At 38.8% G+C, this 27958-nt stretch overlaps 1 protein-coding gene across 3 annotated transcripts; it reads left to right on the forward strand.

The window, feature by feature from the left end:
• Positions 1-63: 63 nt before the first annotated feature.
• Positions 64-27957, forward strand: rnf24 (ring finger protein 24). 3 transcript variants are annotated; one of them, XM_065957700.1, is made up of 6 exons: positions 64-454; positions 12808-12957; positions 16547-16589; positions 17430-17471; positions 22034-22113; positions 23701-27957. In XM_065957700.1, the coding sequence occupies exons 1-6, from the start codon at positions 417-419 to the stop codon at positions 23840-23842; spliced, it is 495 nt and encodes a 164-aa protein (XP_065813772.1). In that variant the 5' UTR covers positions 64-416; the 3' UTR covers positions 23843-27957. The 3 variants fall into 3 exon arrangements, with proteins under 3 accessions (XP_065813772.1, XP_020504087.1, XP_065813776.1); XM_020648431.3 differs by having other exon boundaries at positions 75-619; XM_065957704.1 differs by lacking the exon at positions 64-454 and adding an exon at positions 10066-10297.
• Position 27958: the final 1 nt, after the last annotated feature.

A 27958-nucleotide genomic window follows, 5' to 3' on the forward strand; every position in this document is an offset into this window, starting at 1 on the left:
CATCATCCCGTACACGCTGTCCTCGAAACCTCCCGCGGCATATACCCGCATCGGTCTGTGTGTGCTGAGCCGACAGGGAGGAGGAGGAGGAGGAGGAGGAGAAGGAGGTGGGACCTAGCTACTGGTGGTAGTGGGCTAGGAAACATTTACGTGCGGACCGTGCAGCAGACTGCCAACCACGATTCTCTCCGCCAGCGACGGATTTCTTTTTTTTTTTGTTGGCTTGGGAAGTCACGACGCCACGACGCCACGACGAGAACAACCCTCCCTACCAAACAACACTCATATATCCACCAATATTTTTTTTTTGTTTCCCAGTCAGACCCAGCGAAGAAGTCACTCCCCCCCCCTCTCCACACACACACCGTCAAACCACAGCAGCGACCCGTGGTAAATCTGAGGCGGGGTGCTGAGTGATGAGGGCGCCCTGCAGCAGCAGCAGCAGCAGCAGCGGGTTGGTCAACTTAGATTAAAGACAAAAAGACGATTTTTTTTTTTTTTTTTGTAGCCAGGGACAGTCTTCGCTTGCAAGTTTAGATCAATTTTCAAGCATCCCGAGTTAGTGAAGAAACACACAACAGAAGGACATACTACGTGAGGGTGGGAGGGGGTATCGCCGGTAAGTGAATTGTGATGGTTTTTAACCCCTTCGCTGCAGCTGCTTGTGGTTAAATGTAAATGTTCGTACGTGCTTTGGCAACATTGGATTGATGTGAAACGCCAGCATGCCAGTCATTATTCAGCGTGTGTGCTGGCATTTTAGATGAATGCATTCGTACACAGGCGTATTACTTGACTTAACACTACCTTGCATTACCTATGTGGATGCTCTCGGGTAATGTTGAGTGACTTTTATTTCTAGGGTTAGCCACGCTGCTAGCTAGCGAGCCCACGCCCAGCCATAACCCACCATTCACGGCGCTTATACACTCACTCGGGAATCAACTTAAAGCTGCAGGGTGTCCCCCTTTTTTTAAATTTTTTTTTAAGTAGATAACAATTTGTAAAAAACGATTTACATTAAGTTGCCACAGCAGTCTGTAAAAAAAAAAATGTGCATAAGGTGTCTGGCTCAGCTGTGTCCTTTTTTTTTTTTTTTTAATTTCGCTTGTTATTGTTTTCATGTCGGTCGGAGCTTCACAGTGAAATCAACTGAGCACCGCGTTTAAACATAAAAACCCCACTTCGCTATTCAGTGTTGTGTCTATTGTGAAAAAAAACAGCGTGGTGGGTAAACAGTAGGGCTTTCCTCTTGTGTTTCCGTCAACACTGGCAGCATTGTGTTTTCTGTAACACGCATGAGCTAAAAAAACACACACTAATCCTCAGAGAGGGTTTGGCTGGCAGCAGTGCAGATATTTATGCAGAATAAGTAGTCATTTCGAGTAAATTAGAGCTTGTGGATGCCAGTTTGATTAAATGCTTCAGTAGTGTTGTCTAAACCATGCAGAACTGGTTTTTTTCTTCCAACAATCATTATTATGAAAGGCAAGGTCACACACTATGTCTTTCTCACATCAGTCGTAATGATAATAAGCAACTATTTACAGAATACTCTCAATTACATTATTTAACGACTACCCTTTTAGCCCCGGGTCTAAAGATTGTGGATGTAATGTGTATGAATTGGTTGAACACAGCTTTGTTGATTGGCTTGAGTTGTACTCATGCTGAGTATGTGGTAGATGGCCTGCATCAAAAGTTCAAATTTGTTTAACTTCTGTCCTCTGCGGCTGATAACGTGAACGTCCCTGTACACATGACAGGACACCGTGTCTGGAATAGTTTTGTCCACATATTGATCATGCAGTGTTGGGGAAACTCTCTGAAAATGCTCTTTTTGAAAAGTAAGTAGAGCTGTTACTGATCAATGCAGACCTGATGATGCCAGAAATTGTGGTAATTGTTTCTGTTTGACGGCTTCTTACAGTAGAAACAGCTGCAAAAAATAAACAGCAGCAATGTTTAATCTTACTTAAATGTTGTCTTTCTAGATCCTGAAAAGTAAAGCACAAGAATTCTTAGCATTTATTCATTATTCGCCCTCCTCCCTGCTGTTTTGAATTCAGGTTATTTGACTGCCTACACCTCCACAGTTATCCAGTGAATCAACATTATTCTGCACTTCAAATTTGAAATCTGATTGCATTACACTGTACTCTGTATTCGTGACTGTAAGAAATGCAAATAAGCACAATTGAGGTTATAATATAAGGCATGTATGTCTTATAACCAAGCAGAGAACAGGGAGGAAAACTTCCTGTGGCTTGACTTTAGACACGATTGAATGAGACCAGACATGCATGTCAATGTGAGCCCTGATCTCTACCCTGATCTTTAGCTTGAGTGGTTCAAAACTCCAATGTAAAAAAAACAGTTCTTCAGTTCAAGTTATTGTTAAATACTGATTTCTAACGCTGAGATTTGATGTGCTATTATTCCTGCTCGAAGGGCCCGCTATCAAATGTCAGTTACATTTGTTTTGACACAGAATTTCCCTAAATGCTCCCGGAAAGAGTATTCTTTCATATGGCCATCTTTTCATATTTCTATCACTTTTATTTGAAAACAAACCACACGTGCATTCTGCAGCTGTTGCCCTCATACGTCACACCAGAGCTCTTTCCAGCCTCAGGCTTCTTTTCCAAATCAGCAGCTAGGTATGCCGGCTACTGCTCTCCGAGCCTGAAAGTAGATCGCCAACACATGTTTAACTAAGAGAAATTGATACCACAACTGATAAAATCAGACCCTGCTTTAAGTACATGTCATTTTGTGACCAATGTCAGGCAACAAGGCGAGGGTAAGGAATACCGATGTTCAGCCAATGTTCTGTATTTTTAGCTCTTATAGGTCCTGAATGCACAAAGCTCCTCTTGTAAGCCTTCAAGCATTCATATTTAATGGCTTCCAGGACTAGCATGCATTTGAGGCGAATTCAGGTGACTTACAAACAAGGCATGGATAATTCAGAAATGACAAAGCACAACAATCCAAAGCTCACAACATACCTCTGTAAAAAATATGTTTATGTAGGCAGCCAACAAATGTGATCAGGTCCTTTTTTCTGAAATCTAAGTAAATATTGCTCTTCAGTTGTTAGGTACATCAACATCTTCAGCTTTTGTTTGCCTGCAGTTTTTTGTAATTGAAAAGAAGAGATTACCCAAGATTTTTTATTTTTTTGCCTTGGTATCAAAACATACCAATTTATTTGTTTTGATATTGTTTTAAAGTAAAAAGAAACCTTTTAATAATTTCATATGGTCTATGTTAATACCAGTTTTAAAATCTTCCATTAAAGACACAATGAGCATTACTGGACATTCATGAGGTAAAGGAAGTACTAACTTGTGGACACTTGTCACTCACATTCGGGCCGAAGGTTAAATACAGTGGCACAGTACCACATTGCATAACAGATTTGAAAAGGACTAGTGTTTCCTTAAAACATGTGGAGTTGGTCAGCATGTTTCAAATACACCTTTTTCCAACTTAACTTAAGGATTTTATACCATTCAACACACTATTGCTCCTGTTATTGGTAACTTAATACAACCTATTGAATACGTTGTGAAACTAAAAAAGCCCTGTATCATTTGTGTGTAGGCTTAACGTTGCTGAGTACGTCAATGCAGATTTTATTGCTTAATAAGATGCTGTGATCTAGGTTTATGATAATGATAATGACGCTAGTTAATAACACTGTCTTTTGTGTAACAGACTTGCAATACTTTTTGCATTGCTTTACACAGACTTTAATGTATTTCGCAATAGGAGGTACAGTAATTTTATTGCACAGAAATACATTGCAAATGTGCACATTGAGCCATCTTGGCCTATTTCCCCCCCGCAATCCCATACTGTCAGACCTGCGGAAATTACCATATCTTCGATTTCACAATATTTATTGCAGATATTTTTTTCTCCATTGTCAGTTTTTCCTGTATTAAATAAACCTATTTGTAAATTGTCAAAGTTGGTGAACTTGACACCTTTATTTCCTCTATTCGCTCTTTTGACTGTTTGGTTGTTTGCTTCAGTGCAGTAGGTGATTACCCCGAGAGTTGATATGACTTGTAATTGATTCAAGTTGTTTTCATGTTTCAGCTACACTTACTCACTCTCACATGACTACAGGTTTTATTTATAGTAACTGTGACCCTGCAATTTGACCAAGAGTCCTGTTCTCTAAAGTAGGTAACAGGGGGAATCAGTTGCATTGTAAATACTTAAAACCATTTCGGTATGGTCTTACACTGTTTTGAAAAGAACAATTTATATTTTAATTCAAATAACTCGCCACTCTTTACTTTGGGAACTGTGAGTGTGGCTGCTAGCTAAAATTGTCAGTTGTCAAAGTCCTTAAAAATAGATTCAAATGGTTGGAAAGAGGGAGAGAAAAAGTTGTAAGAAGGAGACAGACATTTAGAAGACATTTACACTGAAACTAAAGGACCCACCTCCAGTAAAAAAAAAAAAAAAGATCTCTGGGTTTGGTGGGGACAAGTACCAGGGGACAGCTGTGTGTGTCAGTTCCTCTTGTTTTTGTCAGCTTGTGTTACTGTCAGGGTCCACTGAGGAATGATGGGTTTCGACAGGAGGGAGAGAGAGAGAGCATATAGGTCGTAACAAACTTTTTCTGTTTTGGACTGTTTAAGTTCAGTTGATAATTAAATCATATCATTGAATCTTGTGGCTTGTGACTTTTCTACTTTTTAAAAACTTGTGGCAACATTTTTGGGAGAAAGCTATTTCCAAACTTTAATCCTGTACTCTGACCTTTTGGATGCCACCTCAATTGGCCAATCCCGGCCTTTCATTCACTTTTCCCAGCCTATAATAGCCAATGAGATTACAAATTGAAAAAAGGTGCCTGCCCCTGTTCTGATGCATGTATACCTGGCCACTTGCATGCCACAGTGCCGATGAATGATGTTACATATAGCCAATGAAATTCTAAACATGTGGAAACGCTGCGTCTTTCTTTACATTTGGGATTTTTGTAACAAATTGGTGCATTATTCGGACCAGAGACAACAAATTCTAGGTGTGAAAACGCCCTGAAATACATAATACGCATAAGCTGCCCTTGTTTTTATAGCAACATTGCATACAACAACAAGGTAAGAACTAAGTGTTTGGAGCATAGATTATAGCTAAACATGGACGAAGCCTGAGTGTCGTCACCCATTGGTTACTGCAGGGGAGTTTGAAAGCTAAGGTGGGTTTTAAGCTACTGTAAACCAAGCCCATCACTCACGTTAGCCACTTGCCATATTATCAATAACTCTTATCCTTCTTAAAACGGATGAGTTATTAAAAAAAAAAAATTCACCCCCTGTACAATGTGCCGATAAAGGCATGAGCGATTTGGATCCATTTTTGTTTTTGAACCAGGCTGTAAATAGGCATTTCTGAGGGGCGTGTATGTGATTTCAAGTTTTCTGAGGCCAGCCTCCAAGTGGACACTCGATAAACTCTAGACTTTTGCACTTCCCCATTCATTTTTTCAACATCATAGGTTGCCGCTTGGTTTCGAAATGTGTTTTTGTTGGTTTCTCGGTAATAACAGAGTTGGAAAGGAGAGGTCCTAATTGAGACTTCACTGCCTACAATACAGTACAAAGGTGCAATTATGTCTGGAATCATGTCACTTAAATATGACTCTTTGTAAAGCAGTAAACCAATGCCTGAGGTAAACAAGAGTAAGCACTTGTTCAACTAGAAACCTGATTCATTGTAATTTTACTGTGTGCCAACTCTTACGCATGCTTTTGAATTTTATGCAAGTGTAAGAAGGCACATGCAGGAGGCAAATGAAGGAGTAAATCATGCATACTGAATTCTATCAGGTTGACCATGTCTGCACCGCTCCAATCTTTTTCGTCCCACTTCTCCATAACTGGAGTTATAGTTACAGCGACCTACTTACTGCAGAACTTGGCCCAACTTTGGAAAAACAAGTTTTTGGTGATGCATTTTCAGGACTTCAAGTGGAAACGGTTGGCTACTTTCATAAGTAATGTGGTGCGTGATTATAAATATCTTAATCCTCTTAGGGTGTAGAATAATACAACTCAGAGTTGTCTTACAGTTTAAACACAGAAAATGCTTTTTTTTATTTTTTTTTAAGCGTTCTACACCCCTGTCTGACGGTTAGTCCAATGCTTGTGTTTGTATGTTTTGTGGCCAGTATGGTTTCCCTCCTCTCTGTCTAAAAAGGTGCTTTAACTAGCCATTCTAAAACATTTGCACTAGGAGTGGTTATATCATATGTTTTCATGGATGGTCAGATACTTGGAAGGCCAGTGGAACCTCCTCTAATATGTGATCATTTCATCTACCACAGCCAACACATTTCAGAGGCACTCACTCTGCCTCTGAGGCCTGGGTGTTTGTTGCTGCCCTTTGGCATATTAAGTTTCAAATGTGCAAATCTCATGGCCTGCCACGGCTGCTAGTGGAAATTTCCACTAGCAGATTTGGACAGCATCTTGAGGATGTGATTTTATAGGCTGATCAAAAACAACTACTGAACAAAGCTCAGGTTTGGGGGTGGTTTTAAAGGGAATTTTAGATTAAATTCAAGAAGAAATGCCTTATTATATAATCCATACGTTTTGGGGAGGGTTTTGGAGGTTATTAAAAGACACTGCTACATTTAATCAAGTTTTTGTCAAGGTTTTGGCTGCACTGTCCTTGGAAAAAAAAAAGTTTTTCTTAGTGGCTGCCTCGGACTTTTTGCACGTGACAAATATATGAAAAGCCACGGGTCGCAAGGTCAACATTTTATTTGATCCTGTGATGTGTCTACTGGTTAAACCACTTTTGATTATGGGTAAGGTATAGAGGAGGTCTGTAGGGTGTTGATATGTTCATTATGTTTGATTAAGCTGTACAGGCATCACATTGTATGATACATCAGTTATGTAATGGCTGAGCAAGGAGAAAGGGAGGGTTCTTTGTTCAGATGTTTTGAATGTTCCTTGGTTGTCTGAAAACGCAAGCTTCTCTGTTAAACCACTGTCAAATGTTTGCAAAATGATTTTCATAGGTAGAGTATTCCTGAGTCTGGCCAAAATGTTACTGGCTTACCAGAAATGGTATTAAAGTGTTCATGTTCATGTGACACTTTAAGGGTCAGCTGTTTTGTTTGGTAGGGACTGGGAATGGACAAGATGTCCTTCTGCCATGTGAATGTATTTTTGGTTTTACAAAAAGTCTGCAGACTAAGTTTTACTTTGACCTGTGTCACAGTCATGTCAACCGTTTTGTTACCCAAATAAGTGACGAGTCATTGGCCTAGAACAGAAGGTCCCTCAGGAAGTGTTTGTGGTTGTAGTCTGGGTTAATAAATACTCAGAAGAATTGGCTGGTAGTAGTGAAACTATCACAGAGCAAAAAGTGTAACTCTGCAGGTTTGGTCTGCTATGAGGTGATGTTTTCTTTACATGAAGGCAAGAGGTCCACATTGAAAAGGTTCATAAAAGTTAATTCACAGTCAATAAAAAACATACTGGTGGTAAAAAGTATTCCTAAAGAAGGATGATTTAGTTCTTGGGTTTGACTGTTATCTCATTCTCAGGTAATGTTTAATATTGAGTTGATAAAGTTAACAAAAATACAACCAAGGGATGGATTTTTTTTTTTTTTTTTTTTTTTATCATTATCTTGTTGACTTTGGATAACTTTCTGAAAAATTGCATTTGCATTGAATGCTGGAAAGACAGACCCTGAGTGAGTTCATGTATTGATGTTGAATCTTCCAAATATCAAAATCTGTATAAAAAAAAAACAACTATTTCTGCGAGTGTGCAGGAATAGTGTGTTTTTATTTTGTACCTTATTTATTTCCCTGCATTTCAAGTGAGACTTTATTTTATTGTCTCATAATCTTTCATAGCACAAAAGTTGAAAACGAAGATTTGTTTCTCTTCAATCACAAAACAAGAAACAATTCACAGAGTGCGAAGTGGGATTTGGTCACTCGTGCTGATTTCCTTTTAATGTGAAGTGTGGTGCTTATGTAATGGGGTGATGCCATGTGAATATGTCTTGAGTGAGAGAGGCAGAAATGCTGGTATGTGGAGAGCTGATGCAGATCACATCTGCCCTCTTCCACTAGAAGATGCGGCTTGCTGCCAAGTCATAAAATTGACTCTGAAAGCTGTTTGGACACACCTAGGATTAGAATCCATTGGAGTGTACTCACAATACAGCTCATTTCTGTACTTTACTTGCTGTGCGGTGTCTGGACAGCCTCGTTGGACATTCACATTATTTTCAAAACTAGATTTATAGTCTGTGAAGCATGCAGGTTTGGATTTTGTCCTGAGTGGGCCTTTCAGTTTGAAAGAGTGAGAGGGGCAATGAGGTACTTTTGAACGCACAGTAAGCTATGCGGTAAGCCTGGAGTACAATTACTCTTTAACATCTTGGTAGACATTTGTGTTCCTACAAGTTAAACTGGAACCCTGCATTGATTGTCTTTGTAACATCAAAGACAATTTCTTGAACGTTTCATGGCTGCCAGAGGAGCTTCAATTGGCCTATTGACAACATGTCTGAAGTGAACTTGCAAGACTAACAGCATTCTTTCAAAATCGAACTTACTCATTTAGTATTTGATGGTGGAGGAGAGAACTGCAGTTTAACACAATTATACAAAAAAAATCCCAATTCATTAAACCATGCAGTTATTCAACTTTTTTCTCTAATCTCCCACTCATGTTTTTTCATGAATTTGTCACGTTTTTTTAATACTACACAGTGTCCATCGATTGAGTTGGACCGTATTGCTTGTAGCGTGACACCCATAAAACGTTTTACGTGGTACAGTGTATGTGTCTTGTTTACTGCTAAGGAGTTGAGTTTCGAGATCACTTGATGATCCCAAGATCCTCTATGTCAGCGAGTCTTGATACTGCGAGGGTGTTGCAAAGGGTGACAGAGAAAACCTTCCAGAAGAAGATGTACTCCAAGAGGAACATTTTATCCATCATTCATCCTAACCTGCGTTGATGAATTGAATGTCAGCTGAATGACCCACATATCTGTCCTACACCTGTCCTTAGCATGGGAATAGTGGACTCACTGTTTGTCTAACAGTCCTGCTGTAGCTCCATGGGGCCACAGAACTGGGTTATAGTTCAGCGTGGGAGTTGAACCGTTTTTTTCAAAGCAGCCTCACAATACGAGTTAGATTTGTCATCAAATCATCATTTGTCAAAATCAGGCCGTGTTAATTCCTCGGATTATACCCTGTATAGGAAATAATCATGTTTGACGGAAGGGATTGCTTTACTCTAACTATTGTTATTTCTATTTACGTATTTCACACAGCCTGACATAATTTGAATATGCATTTTTTTTAGTGCCGTTTTAGCCTTACCAGTTAGTGGCAGCAGTGAAAAATAATACATTTTAATGTGACGCAGTAGCTGCAGTGGTTGCCAGAAGCAGTCACCTTATCATTGTTATTATGACTTAAAGTTGAGTTACTACATCTTATGAACCAGTGGTTCCCAACTGTTTTCCTTGTAGCCCCCCTAGCTTAGCTTTTCTTAAGTTAGAGTTAAGAAAAGCTAAGCTGATTGAAAAGCTAAGCTGATTGAAAAAATCCAAACAAAGGCCCAAAACACTGGTCCTTACCAAATGCTTTTGTGTAAACTATTCAGTAAATGTGTTAGTATTGTAGTTAAATAAATGTAAATCTAATTTTAGAAAAGTAATCTAATTTTGACAACCTTAGAGCAGACAAAGCCCCTCCCCGAGATCTTACCACGGTTGGGAACCAATGTTGTAAATCTTGATCACCATCAAACTTGTTATCATCCTAAAAAAAGATTGGATTTCATGACCCCTCTGGAGTGAAAAATAAATGAATAATACTGTAATTGTTATTGAGGTGCAAACAATGAAGGCCTCGGTCTTTAATTGTGCTATCTACTATGAAGGATGAATTGTGGGTGTGTTGGTCTGGGATTTCTCCAGTGGTGTTGGTTTGCATTGCGTATGTAAATGTCAGCATGCCTGGCTGCATGTATGTGTGTTAAGAGAAGCAGGCGGAGGTTGTTGAGGCTGCTGAGAGAGAGAAAGCAAACAGAGTCTGAAGTTGAAGCCAGTCTTCAGTGCGTTTTGGAACTGGGAAAAGAAAGGGCTATGATCCAAACAAGTCAACAGAAGAAGACTCGCTCACAATGCTCTCAAGGACAATGTCATATCACTTCTAAAGGGCCTCTGTTATCAATCTTTGCAGACCTTTTCTGCTCCTCAGCATGAAGGCGCCACTCGGGTATGTTCATGTTCCACACCAGTCGAAAGTGGTCGACCCCAGTATTTCATTTTTTTAACCTTGAAAGAGTAAAGGTCTAAAAGTAAATACGGTAGTGTGCTAGTGAGTTATTTTTAGTTTGATTTGAAGTGACAAAATTCCTTCAGACAGAAGGTTATTCAGCTACCCTCTTTGAAGGGTGAGGTACCATTCTATAGTTGTTAGTTTGTGTGAAAGTCATATAGCTCCTCACCAGTACGTTCATGTCTGCTGCAGATAATGAGGTTGCACAATCAATGTACATTACATTTTAGTTGAGCAGCCGTAATCTATTTTCTTCTCCTCTGCATATAGTTTCTATAAGGTGAGAACTCTTTGTAATTATAGTATGAATGCTTGTTAGAAGCCTACGGCTTGCAAAAAGATTGTCTGATCACATTTAAATTCGAGAGAATTGAAAACCGGCTGGAAAGAGAAATTGATGTTCCTTTACCTGTCAACAGTTTTATCTGATATAATGATCCAGATGTTTTCAGTGTCTAACTCTAACCCATTATGAGTGCCAATACTTTTTGGATGAATGTCATAAAGAGGCTTCTAAGGATAGAGGAAGTTTCAACATACTCCTTAGATGCACTGTGAGGCCCATATGGTATTATAAGCAGTGGAGGATTGTCAGTGGCCTCAAAAGGAAACCTTCAAAACTTTCCACTTTCTGTAGGAGTGTAAAGGAATGAAGCTCTCAGTGTTAAGTAGAGGGGAGGGTTCCCTAAGGAGTAAAGTTATTCCTGTCCTCCCCTCCCCCACTTCAATGGGTGGGCGAAGACATGTCCAGTCATGTCCCTTTGGTATATTGTGTAAGAGCACTTGACCAATAGAATGTGTGTGTTGGAACTTAGACTTCATGAATAATGTTAAGTGTCCCTTTATGTAATTCAAAACAAAATCAAGAACATTTCCTCTCAAGATGGCCACTCGGCCTGTCTATGGAAAATAAAAAGGGTCTTAAAATGATGAAGGAACAAATTTGTCATCAATTACTTGATAGTTTACTCTCTGGGATAACAAAATGAAAATGTTAGTCATACATTGAAGGTCATACATCTCAGTATCGCACTTCTGTTTTTTATTTAAAACATTTAACTACCACAAATTAAAACTTGGCACTTTCAAAAGCAGTCCTCATACCCTTAATCAGTCCCAGTCTTTCCTCAGGTCAGAGTGGCAACACTTTTTTCTTTTTATCATTTCAGTTGAAGATACGTTTCCTGACTACAAAAGTTTGACGTATAGCTGGTAATTCCTGTCTCCAGTATGGCAGCAGAGCGGGGATTAATCCTTCAAAAGAAAAATCCAAACAGCCATGAGAAGTTGTCTGAGGCAAAGATGCAAAACCTTAAGACAATCGCCTCTGCTGCAATCTGCCCTGATGTGTTTGATAACGCTCAAGTGGGCACTCAGCTCAGTCCATGCAGACCGGACAAATGTTTTGAGTTTAAGGCAACAATCGGTCAATGAAGTTCATTTCAATAGATGTTAGGTAAAAGGTTTTTTTATATTCATTTTGAATAACTCTGTAAGATGGCATCATTCATATTGGTAGTTTGAGAACAATGACCACGGTATGTTTGCGTGCTTCACTGTAAATGGAAAAAAATGAGATGAAAAGTGTCCACAGGGTTGGTGTCTGTTAATATTTTCTCTCCATGCACTTCTACTTTCTGATTGTTCCTCATAGTTAACATAATTATTGCCGATGAAGTTCTTTTAAACAATAAATGTTATTAAATAGGTCGTGGAAAAATGAACATTAAATGACGGTTGATAACATGCTATGGTGGAATTTTTACGACCCTGTCTTTCAAAATGACGGGCATTGAGAAGGTATAACCCAACCCCTGTCTTGTTCCTGTGTGACAAGAGTCCAGCCATGTCAGGAGTCTCCACTCGCAGATATTATGAAGGTTATGAGAATTATGGAATAATTCTACTGAAATAGAGGCATGAGTCACTGTGGATGAAGGATATACAGGGCACTATTGCATCTTCAGCTCAAGGGTGTCTTTTTTTTCATCATGAAGTTGGATGCTTTTTATCACACTCTGTATTCTGTGTTCTGTTTGCATATTTATGAGCACATACCCAAACTCTTCACCTGGAGTGGACTTTCTATGCAGGGTGTCTCATTTTTCAGAAGCCACTCTTAAGCATTTGCATTTTCCAGTGCCAAAAAGGCAGACACTGTGGCCTATCCTTAATGGGCTTTAAAATCCACCCAAATGTGATGAAATACCTTGAAGACATTCAAATATTCTTTCAAATCATTTGTGTAACTTACAGTAGAAGATGTGAGCACTGTGTACAGCCTGGTGAAGGTAAAAATGAACATTTACAGTAAAACAAAACTGAAACTAAAACCAAAGGCTGAAATATGTTCCTGCTGTGTAATAGGACCTCATTCTGTTCAGTGTTTTCCACAGTAAGTGGAAAACTTACTTACAACTACATGTCATTTGTCTTTCTCCATCCAGACTATCCATGAGCTCCGATTTCCCGCACTACAGTTTCAGGATGCCAAATATAGGGTTCCAGAACCTTCCCCTTAATATCTACATTGTGGTGTTTGGGACGGCCATCTTTGTTTTCATCCTCAGCCTCCTCTTCTGCTGCTACCTAATAAGGTAAGCTCCAAGCACTTTTTGACTTTAAACTTGGCTCTGCTTAAAATGTGTGTTGATTTATGTTGCTTTGCTGTATGACTTTGTGACTATAAGTGTCATACAGCGGCATTTATGCAACATTTTCTGTTTACTGGGTGCAACAAATCATTCATTTGGTGGTAAGGCAATGGAAAGCAAGGCAGCCGAATATGTAAAGCAAATTCCATACACTTCAGAGTGCTTTACGGAGTAAAAAATACAAACAAAGCTAAATAAAACATAAACATAAAAAACATTTTTTTAGTCTTTGTGCTATTAGAGGGTAAAGGGGCTTAGCTTAGCCATGTAACACTACCTATTGTAGAGCAACAAAAGTTGTTTATAGAATAGCTTGCTAGATCGTGTCTAGGAACAAATCTGGTGTCCGAATTTTTTATTTTTAACCCCTAGACTCTGTAAACACTTTTCTAGGCTTTAAAAATGTGCCCTACACAACAAGTTGCAGCGCTGCTACCAAGAATCTGTTGTAGCTGACATCAGCTGATGGCACCTGAAGTAGGTGCTGATGTTTCTTATAGTTTCAGCATTATGACATCAGCATATTTTTAGTGTAAATGATTCATGAAGGTCAGACCTGAGCATTTCTGCACCCTGAATTTGTTGTAAAAATCTACAGTAAGCAGTTAAATATCCTGTAATCACATTGTTTCTATCCAATGAGCTGTATGGCACTTGGTCACAATGGCCTATGGCTTTTTTTCTTTTTATGAAATGTGATTTTTTTTTTTTGTATTCCGTCTTGCTGATTGTTGATTCACATATGGGAAATTATTTTCAACAGCACAGTTTGGAGAAGTTAGCTTTGATTCTACATTTGGTGACATTTCTATCTGAACAGTTTTTAGATACATTGATTTACTGAAATCCACAGCTTCATGTTTACATTGTAACGATCATGGCACTTTGCGTCAAAGAAAGCAGTTTATCTCCTTAGTGTTGTCCTCTAGCTTAAAGCTATTTATTACATTTTCTTTTGATCTTTTGTTTTGTGTAACCATTACATTTGCTCATTTAAGTATAACCCAGTTATTAATTCCTATAAAAGATAAATAGAAGTGGTCACTAGTCATTCTTGTGGCCCTTTTTTAACCCCACTGATTTAATTAAAAGTGCCCCAGCTCCTGTTCCTGTTGCTGCTGGGTTTTCTCCCAGCAGCAACGAAGTGAGCAAAAATAATGTCCAACATTTTTTATCTAAGACAGTGGGAAGCAGCAGTTTCCAACAAATTCACCCCTCGCCACCCTGTCATATCCTATCTTGCAGGGAACATGGTAAGTAGGTTAACTGCTACTCTGTTGAACCTTTCTTTCATCTCACTGTAAAAAGAAACTTTGATGCAGTACAATGATGAAATACTAAGATCAAATTACCAAGTTTTCTCACAAAATGCATAAATAGCGATTTTGCTCCATCTGAAAATGCAGTCTCCCAAAGGACTTCAACTTAATGCACCATCATGTATGATGGAGGAAAGTCAAAGCCTCCTTGCTGAGGTTTATGTACATATGAAATGTATTTCTCATGTACAAAGACATAATGGCTACAACTGAGTTTAATGTAGGTTGGAGAAAATCATTTTTTATGTAGTAAGCATCCTTGCTCTCGTTTACACTGACAGGTGAACGAGGGCCCTGAAGAATTTACTTTAGTGTTGACGTGTTGCATGTCATTATTCTATTCGAGACAAACATTCACACACGTTGACGCAAGGCAGACTCTGACAGAAATACTCAACTATCTCTGAGTCAGTGGGTCTTCAGTCCACACACATATGTGAAATGTTCAGCACACTTAGCAAGGCTGGGAAAGTATTTCTTTACCACGCGGCATCACACGCAAAAGAAGGCCTCAAATCATGAATGCATGAGCAAAACACAAAGGTTTATAAATGTGATATGTGAATATGTTTATAATACATCTAATATAGTCTAATACAGATTCAATATTTATTGAGTTGCTATGAATGTTCAGTGAGGTGACATGCCACAAGGCACAGCAACCCAATCAAATATTCCTGATTGCAAGGATGCTGACATATATATTTTACATCTTTTAGTCTGTATTTTATTTATAACTTTGAGGAGAAGTCATGTGGACACCTAAGGGTTTTTGGCCATATTTTCAAGGTGACAATTTCCTCGGACATCACACAGTCGGTGGGGAGCTCAAATGTTGGTAGAATATAACATTTCTTATTTTTCATGTCTTCATTAAGGTTATCTCCCAATTGTTTTCATCTCACTTCTTCTAAATTACGGCGCAACCCAAAAGGACAAATGAAAGGGAATTCTGGTAATATTTCAAAGGAAAACAACATATTTAAAAACCTGGAAGCTTCTCTTACATAACAGCTAATGTTAGCATTAAGCCACTTTTTCATAGGTTATAAAATATGCTGTTTTTTCTGGAATCACAGCCCAGTATCGCTCAGATTCTCACTGTACATCGTCTCTGACTTGCAGCCAGGAGAACAGCAGTATGACATTATTATTATTGCAGATTTTTAGCTTTCCACCCTGATGTCAGATGAAAATAGTACGGGTAAAATAGACCCCTAATAAATATAGCAAATTCTCCTTGCCCACTGTGATATTGTTCTTAGGGGTATCTGAGCAACCCCCACGAGTAACCCATGACCCAGCGCATGAACAGTTGTCCCCTACCCTTGGGAGTCTCTGCACCTTTTCCTGCTGACCTCTTTCAAAATGTCAGTTTCTCTCCTAGACTGTGCTGCTTGTTTTACAGATCCCTCTCACTCTGCTGCGAGAGGTTAAGGTTACTTGTTATGGAGGTAAATCTTACAAACCTATGAATTTCTCCTATCTCTATTGCTCTTGTTGCTCTTCAATAATTTCTACATTTTGTATTCCATTCTCAGTGCCTAGATACTCTCTTTTCCAGTGTTCTCTCTGTTCTCCTTTTTGTGTTTTGTGCTCATTTACAAGAGCAGTGTTTATTAAGAGTTACACCCAGAGTTTTATACAAACTATAAAAACATTGGTTATAGCTTGGGGTACTCTACTTTTTTTATATTTTGATTTTTGCGAGTCTCTATAGAGTGCCTCAACCATCTGCAGTAATGCTTAAAATGTTGCATGTAGTGTATTATGGGTGATACTTTGTGTTGCTATTTGAACTTGATGTTACAACTCTTTGTTTTGACAAGAAACTACAGCTAAGGCCTTCTAAAGATAACCTGTTGATTAGTAACTTGGCCTACTGTTGCTTTACTAAGCAAACAAATATTTGACAGAATTCAGAAAGGTGTTATGTTATTGTTATAATCTCACTCCTTTCTGTCATTGGTTAATCCAATTAATGTTTATTCAGTAGACTGTTGCACCGGATGTAGAATCATGTACTAGCAATTGGTTATTCCTTTTTTTACTCCCATTCATGGTACTAGAGTAGATGTAGGGTGCAAGGAAAGCACGCCCATATTTGTACTTCTTCTTTTTTCCAGGATGTATGAATATTTTGTCTCTAAGCCAGTCAGTTGTAGAAGATCAAAAACTAATCATAAAGGTGTTTTGTCTTTACGTCTCCCCAGGTTACGGCACCAGGCGCACAAAGAGCTATATGCATACAAACAAGTACGTTCTCCAGTGACACACACACACACACACACACACACACACACACACACACACACACACTTTGACAGTTCAGAGATTTGATATCGTATTTTTTCTACCATTATGCAGAAATTAGAGTTAAAAGCACGATCCCCTCTGGTCCTTAAATGTCAGTTCAGCAGGTGCAGGTTTCCCATTTGGTGACTCTTCTGCTAGTTGCAGGCTTAACTATGGTTAAGGATTTCAATGGACCATTAAAAAATTAATGGAAATCATCAAATTTTTAGAAGAAGTGTATTTCCAAAAACTCAGGATTTCCTTAAACTGAAGGTAAGAAAAGGGCTTAACTGGAAAAACCAGGCTCATCATCATCTAGGGCCAAGCATGTCAGCAAAGTACAGCCTGCAAAGCAAGTACGAGGGAGTGATGGAGGCACAAACTTGACTCTCGTGTCCTTCAATTATGTAATAGCAGCTAGTGCCTATTCTGGGTGCCACATGTCAAGTCAAACACGTTCACGTTTACATACATGCACACACTGTCGAAGAAGACACTACGCTGACCTTTGAATCTGCAACTTGTTTTGTATCTTACAACTCGCAGACTAAAATACTGATGGTTTCAACTTCTGTTTGGATTATGTAAGACGACCACGCTCTAACACGTGCACATTTGTGGACATGCATTCATTTACAGTAAACCAGCGACCATAATAAAGTACATCTTCTCTTCCTATTCAGCCCTACTCTGCGATTTTACATCACACACTTATTATAATAACATCTCCAGAGGCACTGTTTTCTCTTACATATTACACTACCAGTGACTAATCTTTTCTCGTCTTATTATGCCTCCCAGGTCATTCAGAAGGAGAAAGTGAAAGAGCTAAATTTGCATGAGGTAAGAACCCATCGCCTTAATTTCTAATTTAATTTCACTGAAATGACACTTACAGCCCAACATTGCTTTCTTAACTATGATCAAGTGGGGAGAACAGTCTGTAATGTAACCAGACGAGTACACAAAGAACAGATACATCTGACAATTTGCACTAACAATTGTGTTCTAGATAACATTTATTGCTTTTGCGTCAATGTCTTCTATTTAATCAAGTCTGCCAATCTGCTTCCAATCTGCTTGTGTTGTTATATAGAAATCTTGAATGCATGTTCAAAGTGCATAAATCCATTAATTTAAAAGGCACATGTCTTAGCATACACTCTGAAATGTTTGAACCGGTTAAACAGTTGGATTCTACACCTCTGATTGTTTTACAATATGTGTCCCTGCTTCTGTTTTTTGGGATTTTCTGGGTTCATCCATTTTGGCAACAGTGATGAAATGTATCATTTATACTTATAGAAGACACATTTTTGTGCTATTTAACAAAAAGAACATTGGTCTTGTGAAAAATAGCATGGGTATGGTTGAGTCATGAGCGGTCTCCTTACCAGTGTTATGTAATGCTGTATGTCGACTCAGCCTGGTTGGAAAAATACAAGCAGCAGTCCAAGTACAAAGCAGCTGCTCTAGCTTAGCACTGTAAAACATGGCTGTCCCAAGCCAGGAACACAATATCCTTTAACACTGCAGTGCAAATGAAATGTTAACAATAGCATCTTCATGTGTGCTTTGACACAGGGCTCAACAGTTTCTAGTCATTGGTTTTGGAATTTCCCACTGTGCCATGAGGCCCCCTCTCTGTTGTTTATGTTATTAGAAACTGGAGGAAAGCATCAGAAGGTGTCATGTGAGACTGGGACCAAATATCCAAGCTGTATTTGTTTAAGGACAATAATATTCACACACACAGCAGCCTGGGTGGGTGACCCAGTTTGAAAGGCTCCCACACCAAAGGATCACCCCGGAGATACTCCACTGTATGGACTCAATCTCAGTATTTATTGCAATATCTGGAGTAGGAGTGCTAATACGAGATCATTTTACTGGTCAGGCCATGCTCAAGTTTGTTTTCTTTGTAACCCGGCCAGGTCTCCTTTTTGTATCAGATTTTGACCTCGTCTCCTTTTAAGTGCACCATGTATGTATGTGAGGAAGACATTGATGTAAAGACTTCATGTCATACATTATCAGTTGAAAGGATTGACATACTTCGCAGCTGCAGTTAAACACAAATGTAAGAGTTGTTTTTCTAAAGCAGCAGACCATTTTTGTTGAAAGTTATAAAGACATAGTTCTGTAGTATAAAAGCATGAAGGAGAACTTAAAATGTGCAAGCTGGGCAACAGTATTTGTTTCTAGTCAGACAGATTAAACAAGTTGCACAGACTGCATTTGCAACCCGTTGTAGTGATTCCTGCTCTGTCTAACTGCTCCTTCTGTTTTAACACAGCTCATTAGCATATGCATAGAAGGCATTATGTATTTTGGTACTTCTTATAACTATTCTATAACTTATTTATAATGTAGAATTGAAGCATCCTTTTAACATATTTTATATCGAGGCTTTCTCTTAGAGTCCGACCGATAAATTGGCCAGCCAATAACATTGGCCGGTCTTAGACTATCAAGTGAGATATGAGCCGATATCATGAGATTTATTAACCAGTCAAATAGCATTTCATTTGAGTATCATTGTATTACACTAGCAGTTGTCTGCCATCAGCAGAGTTTGCTATATGGATTATAACAAACATCACGCTGTGTCAAGCAGTGTCAAGCAGTGATACACGTCCAAGCCCAGTTACTTTCCAGTTGAGTGACCATCTTGTCTTTGTTATACTGTATGTTTTTTGATAATTGCATTTGAGGGATCAACACAATATATATGCGTATATAGAAATATATGTAGTTCTACAGATCGAACTTAGATCAAGGAAAGATATCGGCAGATATATCGGTATTTGATTTTTTTGTCTGCCCAATATCGATATTGTTATCGGCGCCAGAAATCTCAGCGGCCGGGCCTTTGTTTTCATTAAAGAGATCCATAACGCAAGTTACCTAACAAGTATGTTTTCTGTCAGGGGGCGTTGCTATAGCTATTTTTTTTATTAATTTGTCTTATGTGTAATTTCTTTAAGTGAGCCTGTGTTTCCTACATGTTTTATAGGGGCCCATGTCTACATAGTATGTGACTAAGACAAAAATGAATTGAGTAAATAAATGCACATCTGTCATAAAGTGAATTGAAACGCTTAATTCAGGAAGTAATGAAACAGTGGATAGAAATGGTAAAAAAGTGGTGCCAAAGGTATTATGATTGCATCATGTTCTTATGATAGGAGACACAGAAAAACAATGCCACTTGTTCTGATTAGCCATCGAAGATAGCTCGTGATCATTCTGTACACGTTTTTTTTTTTTTTGGAGGATTATTCTGAGACTTCTTTCTTATCTTCTTGTTTCTGACTCACTTAGCTGCTTGGCTAGTCTTGGCTATGAACTTTTTTTTAATATAGATTATTTCATGACAAATTTTTGCTGAACCTGAGTTAAATCTGTTTTTAACTAAATATTTTGTGTTTTACATCGATAGTAGATTGTGGAGTCTTGACAGGATTTTTAAAAGGTGTCTTTTTCTCTGAACAAATCCATGATCTGGTTTTGTTACTTTCAATGAAATTAGGTCCATGTGTTCGCATTGGAAGCCGTAACTAAAGGTTGCAGGGTTTATTCACTTAATGGGGAGAAAGAAGTTCTGTCAAAAGTTGGCCAAGGTTGCCAGATCCCTACTGTGAGTGTGACTCTATAGACGAGGCACCGAAAACAACAAAAACTCAGATCTTTTCACGAATAAAGAGAGCAAAGCTGACATCTTCCCAGAGGATTGTTCTGTTTCCAGAAATCACCCAGAGAAAAGCTAAGAGCTCCCATGCTGTTCTTTTCATCCTCCCTTGTCCATCCAGCCCCCTTAAAGCAGAGCTAAGAAAATGAGAATCTGTGTGGCCAAAAGAAGTAATAGTTGCAGGATTAAACAGCCAAAATAATCGTGCCAAATTAAAACTCTTTTCTTGGAAGTATTATCCATTGGTTGGGTGAAATTTAGTCTGGATATGAGGTCTAGACTTGGTTAGAATTAGAAGACTTATTGGCCATTTTTTGCCCCAGATTTCAGCTCTCCGGCTTTCTGTTCTGTTATCCTCGTCATTACAACTCTGATGTTGGTCTGTTAGTTCTCTCCACCAGCAAGCGATGACTTTCACAGGCAGGTTCATGCTACCCAAATGTGTTACCCTTGTGGATATAGTGTAATGACACGGGCAAAAAGAAGTTGCTGTATTTCCTACTGGCATAAACAGCCAGGGGAACACACGATCAAGCAGAAGGTGGTGTCGTCTGTAGTGATAACCGTGTACTTTGCATTGCACAAATAGCTCAACAGGTTCTGGGATTGCCAGTCAGCAGCATGCAAACAAAGGGGCATGACCTTGCAAATATTCCTTTGTTATGGAGTCTGAAAATTCAGATGGAGCCTGAGAGTGTGGAGAGATGAAATGAAATGCAGGGTGTGACGGTAGAGGCAAAACCAGACTTTTTTGAGGGGAAAGCTTGGTTTAAACTCTGTGGTGACTTGATTGACCAGCCCCTCGAATATAAGTCAGTATTTCTGGATTGTGATAGGAAGACTTTACTCGCAAAAAAGAGTTTTGTTTGCACATTTTTATGGCTTACCCACTGGGGCGAGATGACATTGACGAGCTGCGTTATCTTGTGCTTCATCCTCTTCTAGCAGATTGCCAAACATTACTTCAGATGTCAAATATTTACTTCCTGAATAATGCTTGAATGCTCTAAACAAACCGTGCATGTTATCATATCATCGGTCATGTATCTCTATGATAAACAATGAGTCAGTTGTTTACTACATAAAAACAGACCCAAAAAGCTGACTGAATGGATTTGTTTGTTATTGTTGAAGAATGAACATTCTTCCAGTGTTTGCCAACTGGCTAAATCTGCAAATACAGAATTTGAGAATTGAGCAGCTTAGATTGATCTCCTTTTCACAGTTTTACTCTAGATTTTAATGACTGCACACACGTGTGGCTGTTAGACAACCCCATGACCTGCCAGCCAGCAGTAGCTGTGTGTTTCAAACAAACATACAAGAAGACAAATACCTCCATCTTGCACATCAGGATTGCATCAGTGACCTTTTAAGGACACCGGCGAGGAATATAGTACAACTGTTATCACTACTATTTCATCTTTGGCAACGTAACTGAGATCATAGACATAGCTGGTCAGTTAACTGCTGTGCTGTTTGTGTCAAATGCTTTGCAGATGTCGGCCACATTGGTCTTCTTCCAGGAGTTCTTGACCTCAGTTGCTCTCATATTTTGTTTCCAATCCCTAAAGACAGAGCTTACATTAAAACTGAAAGAACTCAACATCATGAGAACAACTAACATTCAGGCTTTCTGCACTGCCTTTCACAGGGGGAAAAAAAAACCTCTAACTCAAACCACCCCCTCACCCCCACCCCCTCTCCCTTTCAGATATGTGCGGTGTGCTTAGAGGAGTTCAAACAGAAAGATGAGCTGGGGATTTGTCCATGCAAACATGCCTTTCATAGGAAGTAAGTATAAGGTTTGGGTTGACATTTATGGCCACACTAAAACACAAACACACACACACACACACACACACACACACACACACACACACACACACACACACACACACACACACACACGCACTCACACACACTGGAGAGTGAACACATGCATTGATTTGGACTGATTTCCTTGATGATGTAGTACATTTTAATCCGTTAAAAAAAAAACGAAGTACATAACATAAAAGCGTTACCTTCAGATAAACATGTATTTAGTGAGTGACTACACAGAACATGATTGCTTTTGCCAACTCTTTCCCATAACATCCCCCCCCCCGCCTCCCCCAGTGACCTGATCATTAAAACTGAGTTGTTTATTTCAGCCCTCCATTGGCCTACTCCACCCCACCCCACAAGTTTCTGCAAGAGTGGTCACCAATCCACTGTATAAACACTCTTGTTAGACTGTGTGCCAGTAAAGTTGTGCTATTTTACAAAGAAAACAGACATTCCGGGACCGACCACAACTAAAAACACAAAGTGGTGGAGAGGATAATATCTTGTTCTCATAGAGACGAACACAGAGAAGAAAAAGTCAGATTTATCAAAGACAAAACTTGATGTCAAAACATTGCATTTCTGAAGACATTTGAAAGTGACTACTGACTAGCAGTGGTGACACAATATACTGTCACAGAGATAGTGATACGATATGAGTGATAGTGAAAGACTGTGACATCACCACAGCATGAGAGCAGAGCATTCTCACAGTGATGCTGATGTGTTAGACCAGACAAGGTTTGACTGTTGCTCTTCATTATTTTGGTTTAAAGATGTGATGGCCAATGGCTCTGCACTCATGTGATTTGGGCATATTTAGACTTTGGGTAGACTTTCTATCTTTGAGTAGAACAAAAGAGTGGCTGTCATATTTGGGGTTGGCTGCTTGACAGTGAACAAAGGCTGTGGTCAGCTTGGTTTCTAAGCATTTGAAATTGATTGCTAGCATGGAAAAGGAAAAAAAATCAATACAACTAGAGAAAAAAAAACATTCTCTGCAGTCTGGGTTAAAGCCTCACAGTTTTTCTTGGTCCCAGGCAAAATCGATATTTGCAAAGGTTTTTTAAAACCTGATAAACGGTAAAGTAATGATATACATTTTTAAAACTCAAACAGGGATTTTGTTTGTGTCAAAGAAATGTACTGAATTGGACATTTGAGGTTTCAAAGATACTGTACATTTGTCTCTATTGGACACAGGATTTAAAAACTGCATTATTAAACATCAGTCCAAACAAATATTTGAAGTTTAAATTAAATGTCTTATTTCTCTTAATACCAGTTTATGAGCATCTAAATCCAAAACTGACAGATGGCAAAGATTACAGCTGGATAGGATTCTCTTATCTGGTCTCAGCTCCTTTTCACAAAACAACCAAGTGTGAAAACTGATTAAGATGCTCCCTCCTGAACTGCTGAATAATGAGGCTAGAAAATAGTTGTTGTATAATCTCAAGCTCATCAAAACTAATGTTGTCTGATTGACATCTCTTATTTCTCTCTCTTCTTCGTCTTAACCACGCACCCTCTGCTCGCTCTCTCTTCCAGGTGCCTCATTAAATGGTTGGAGGTGAGGAAAGTTTGCCCGCTGTGCAACATGCCCGTCCTGCAGCTCGCCCAGCAGGCCGGCAGCCCAGATCCCCCGCCACAAATACAGCAGCCTCTGCCCGGGATCGAGCACCTTGTTTAGCGGACTTGCACCCTTGTCATACTCTACGCAACAAAAACCCAGTCACACATCCCATTGCTCACACTCTCACCTGTACAGGTACACTTTGGTATGAGTGTGGACAGAGCAGAGAAACTGCTCAGACTGTCACAACAAACGATGAGTCTGCAGCCATCGTTAACTCTTTTATCATTGCAGCGGTTCACATGAGGACTTGTGAGACTACAGAGGACTGTTTTTTTTTGTTTCATTTTTCCTTTTTCACGGACGATGAAGAAGAGTTAACGTAGAAGAAGTTTCCTTCAAAAACAGTTTCACAACCAAAGCACTTTTCTGGGGACACCAGCTAAAGACCAGGAGAGGGAAAAAAACAAGAAGCCAAGAACTACAATAAACTAAAATCCTTTTTTTTTTTTTTAGCAAGCACTTTATGACAAGTCAAACCTTAATTGCTTGTGATCATAGTAGCAAGGTCATGTTTTATATATTATCATTTATTTTTATTTCAATGTACAGTACAAAGCCACATAGGTTAAAAAGTTTGATTTATAAACAAATAATAATATCTGAAAGGGACAACATGTCGGTAGAAATCAGGACACATGGACAATTCTTTGTTTTGTGAGTGCACAAAAACACATAATGAAGCTCAAAGCAACCTCGAGACTTGATGTCTGACTAAATGTGAAAGGTTTGAATGTTTTGAAACCCACCATATTTACACACTACGTTGATAGAGAGGTTCCCTCCTCACTGTGTGTCACCCATCTCAATGTGATTGTTTTTTTGTTTTCAATACAGGATGTTAATAAAATGAACAAAATCTATTTTATTCTTACCTGGTATATATACCAGGTTACCCCAGACATTACTGATGATCTTCCTTTATCAGAAAAACGATACAGAACTTTCAGAAAATCTGTGTTTCAAAGTAACTACAAAAATCGTGTGATTACTTAACCAGTATTATGGTGACACCTGATGCTTTTTCTTCAGAGCTGCTTTACAGAACAAACAAAAGAAACGAGGCACAATTAAGTAAGCTCATTCAAATGTAACAAAAATGTTCCACCTTTATTTTGCTCTGCTGCTGCATCATCTCATTCACTGAAGCTGACCAGTGAGAATGTTTTCAGTGGCTCGCTTCAGATTAAGGCAGAAAAACAAAACTGCAATCAGTCTTGTGTATTTTTTAACCCTGACCTTCCTCACGTAGCCTGCTAGAAATGACTGATATTCAGTGTAGGCAGACACGAGGAAGAAGCAGGTGTTTGCCTTCACAGCTGCAGTTATTTTTGCTTTCACCCCAATAGCCTAGTTATTCCCATTTCTGGGTACAGCCGCACAGGGTGCATGCTGACTGACAACTCCATCAGATTTACTGCCGTCAACATATCATCAGCATATCTTTTGGACATGTTACACACTACTCTGTAAAAGACTCTCACTCATCCACACAGGGAGGGGCTCGAGGGGCCCCCTCGACCCCCATCCCGGCCATAGTGTCAGTGGTCAGCAGGTTGTAATGGAGCAGCATTTTCATTCATACACACACACTTGCAAACAAACAGGGTAGTTCGGCCTTTTGGCCACAGGATTCTGGTGCTTTCGCCTCTCTCTCTCTCCCTCTCTCTCTCTCCCCCTCTCTCTGTAAGGTACAGGGTGCTTTTTGTTTTGTGCCACACATACAGTAACTGATCCTGATCCCTCTCACCTTTTGTGGCTAACTTTTTTGTCCTCTTCTCTCGTTAGCAGAATTTGGTGAATGTGTTGAGGGAAAATTTGCTGATCTGAAAGATTTGCCTTTTCTAATAAAAAAAAAAGAAGCCTATGTGCTTTAAAGAAGTGGACCTGGATAAGTTTGAGATTATTTTTTTCCCGTGATCAGTATTGTCAAATGACAATCATACAATCACAGCGAAGGCATTAAACCAAATCTAAACCAAGAGTAGTCCCTCTTTAAGTAAAATTTAAAAAAAAAATGTGAATATTCTATCAGGATTTTAAAAAAGGAAATCATTTTGTCAACATTTACTATTGACTTTATGATGTGATTTCTAGTGTTGGGAAACGCCTGTGTGGTCTAATGTTTAAAAAATAACTTATGGACAAATTGGCAACTTAACAGGCCTATTTTTTTAAAATTCTAGTCAAGGAGATAAAATCCAGTTAAAATCAGACTTACACTACAACTCAAGTACCTTTTATAAAAGTGCAACAATCTAAGAACTATACATTGATTGTGGCTTTCACCATCCTAATCCGACTCTATTTGCATGCACTAAACACTTCTCAGTTCATACAGGCATACCATTTCCCAAACCATGGATTGATCAAAAGTGACATTGCATTCAGGCTGTTATTAAAGAAGATTATTGTTACTGTGGCCTCTGTGGTGGTCTGACCTAAACCCCCACAGGCATGAACTCTGTTCCAATGTCAGAAAAATGTCATCTGTAAACTGAAACAACAGCAGAAGTGATTTTCTATTCTTTGTCGCCCCTCCATGGTCTGGTAGAGCTATGACATTAATGCACCTCTATACTACCGCTGATGGAAAAACAATGAACATTTTGAGACCATTTGAATTCAAATTAACATATTTGTACAAAACTGCCACAATATTAGAGATGTGTTTTTAATTTTCTGGCCTGTTATTGAAGTTGTGGCTTTATGTTGAAGAACATACAGCAGCATAAGAGCCTTCCTCAGTATGATGTGGAACATTATTTGGTACCTATCTGCTTCCTGGTTTTGGGTTATGAAGAGGCTCTGACTGTTTTCTTTAACTTGCTTCTCACCCTAAATGTTTCAGTTTTCAAATTTATATTCAAAATAACAGCACCCCCAATAAATCAATATACAAACTTTGTATGGGTGAGTACTGTTGCTACTGTCCCGGAACAAAGACCTTTTTTTGTAGCTCATTACAAATGACACACATCTTAAAGCTTTACTCCCGCTAACAGATCTGTCTCAGAGTTGAAGGTTCATGAAAGTAATCGAGGAGATTAAATGTGAAAGTATGCTATTTTGCATAATCCTGTTGCCACTGATATCACCTTTGATACATGTAAGTAGACAGTATTGTCACTAGTGGTGTATTTACACAAAAGGTGTACAAGAAATGCTCCTTCCTGTAAAACTAAATGACAGCTGAACACTTCCAGCCATTTAGATGTCTTAAGTGTTGTGTTTGATTGTAAACACGTTTAGCCTTTTCTTCCTAACTTCTCCTTTTCATCCTTGTGTGCTGTCCTAATCCCACTAAAATCAAAAGTGCCAACCCAAAGTTAACATTTACAAGTTATGTCCAAGCCAGGAAGAAGGAATTTTTAAAGAGAAGAAGAGATTGGTGAGATTTTCTCTTTCAGGTTATGGCCCAAAACAAAAAGAGAGAAGGAACTTAGACTTCCTGCCACTGAAATTAACATTGACGTCAAACTGCTTCTGAGTTATGTCTATCATGAAATACACATGACACAATCGGATAGCAGGGAACGCAGCATCATGTCAAAAATGTACTGTTGTTCAAAGTAGAATATGTCTGACAGCCATAAATAAGATTGGCTCTTGGCTCTGGCAGGATATGAAAAAGCTTGGCTGTAACATAAATGAAAAAACAGATGTAAACATTTGGTTGTCAAATCCTCTAAATATGTGAAGGATTTACTTGTATTCCCATGGTTGTTGTTTTTCTACGACACATTTAAGAGTTTAAATCTCCACCACTGCTCCCTGAAGGAGACTTCCTTATTGGCATGTTTAATTATTTATTCCACTGTAGCCTAACCTCTCAGACTCACAAATAATTATGTCCAAAAAAAGCCTCGCACCTCAACCAGTGCACCCCCACCTTACCCCCAACCCTCCCTCTCTGTTTGTTAACACTGATTATGTTTGTGGACTCTCACAGACATTGTTTGTAAAACTAAGAATTCTGCAGCAGAATATTTTTTGGAGACAATTGCTGTACAGTATTTGTAAGCTCTATTTTTGTATATTGCTATTTTGAAGAAAATAATATGAATTTCTTTTCTTTTCTTGTTTTTGCTAATTTCATGTAAATTCATTTTAAGAAAATGTTGCATGTGACTGACTTGACTTGTAAATAAAATTTCCAAGCTTTGGAAAGAT

The sequence above is a fragment of the Labrus bergylta genome, chromosome 1 (genome assembly GCF_963930695.1).
Source record: "Labrus bergylta chromosome 1, fLabBer1.1, whole genome shotgun sequence".
In the NCBI taxonomy this organism is placed as follows: Eukaryota; Metazoa; Chordata; class Actinopteri; order Labriformes; family Labridae; genus Labrus; species Labrus bergylta.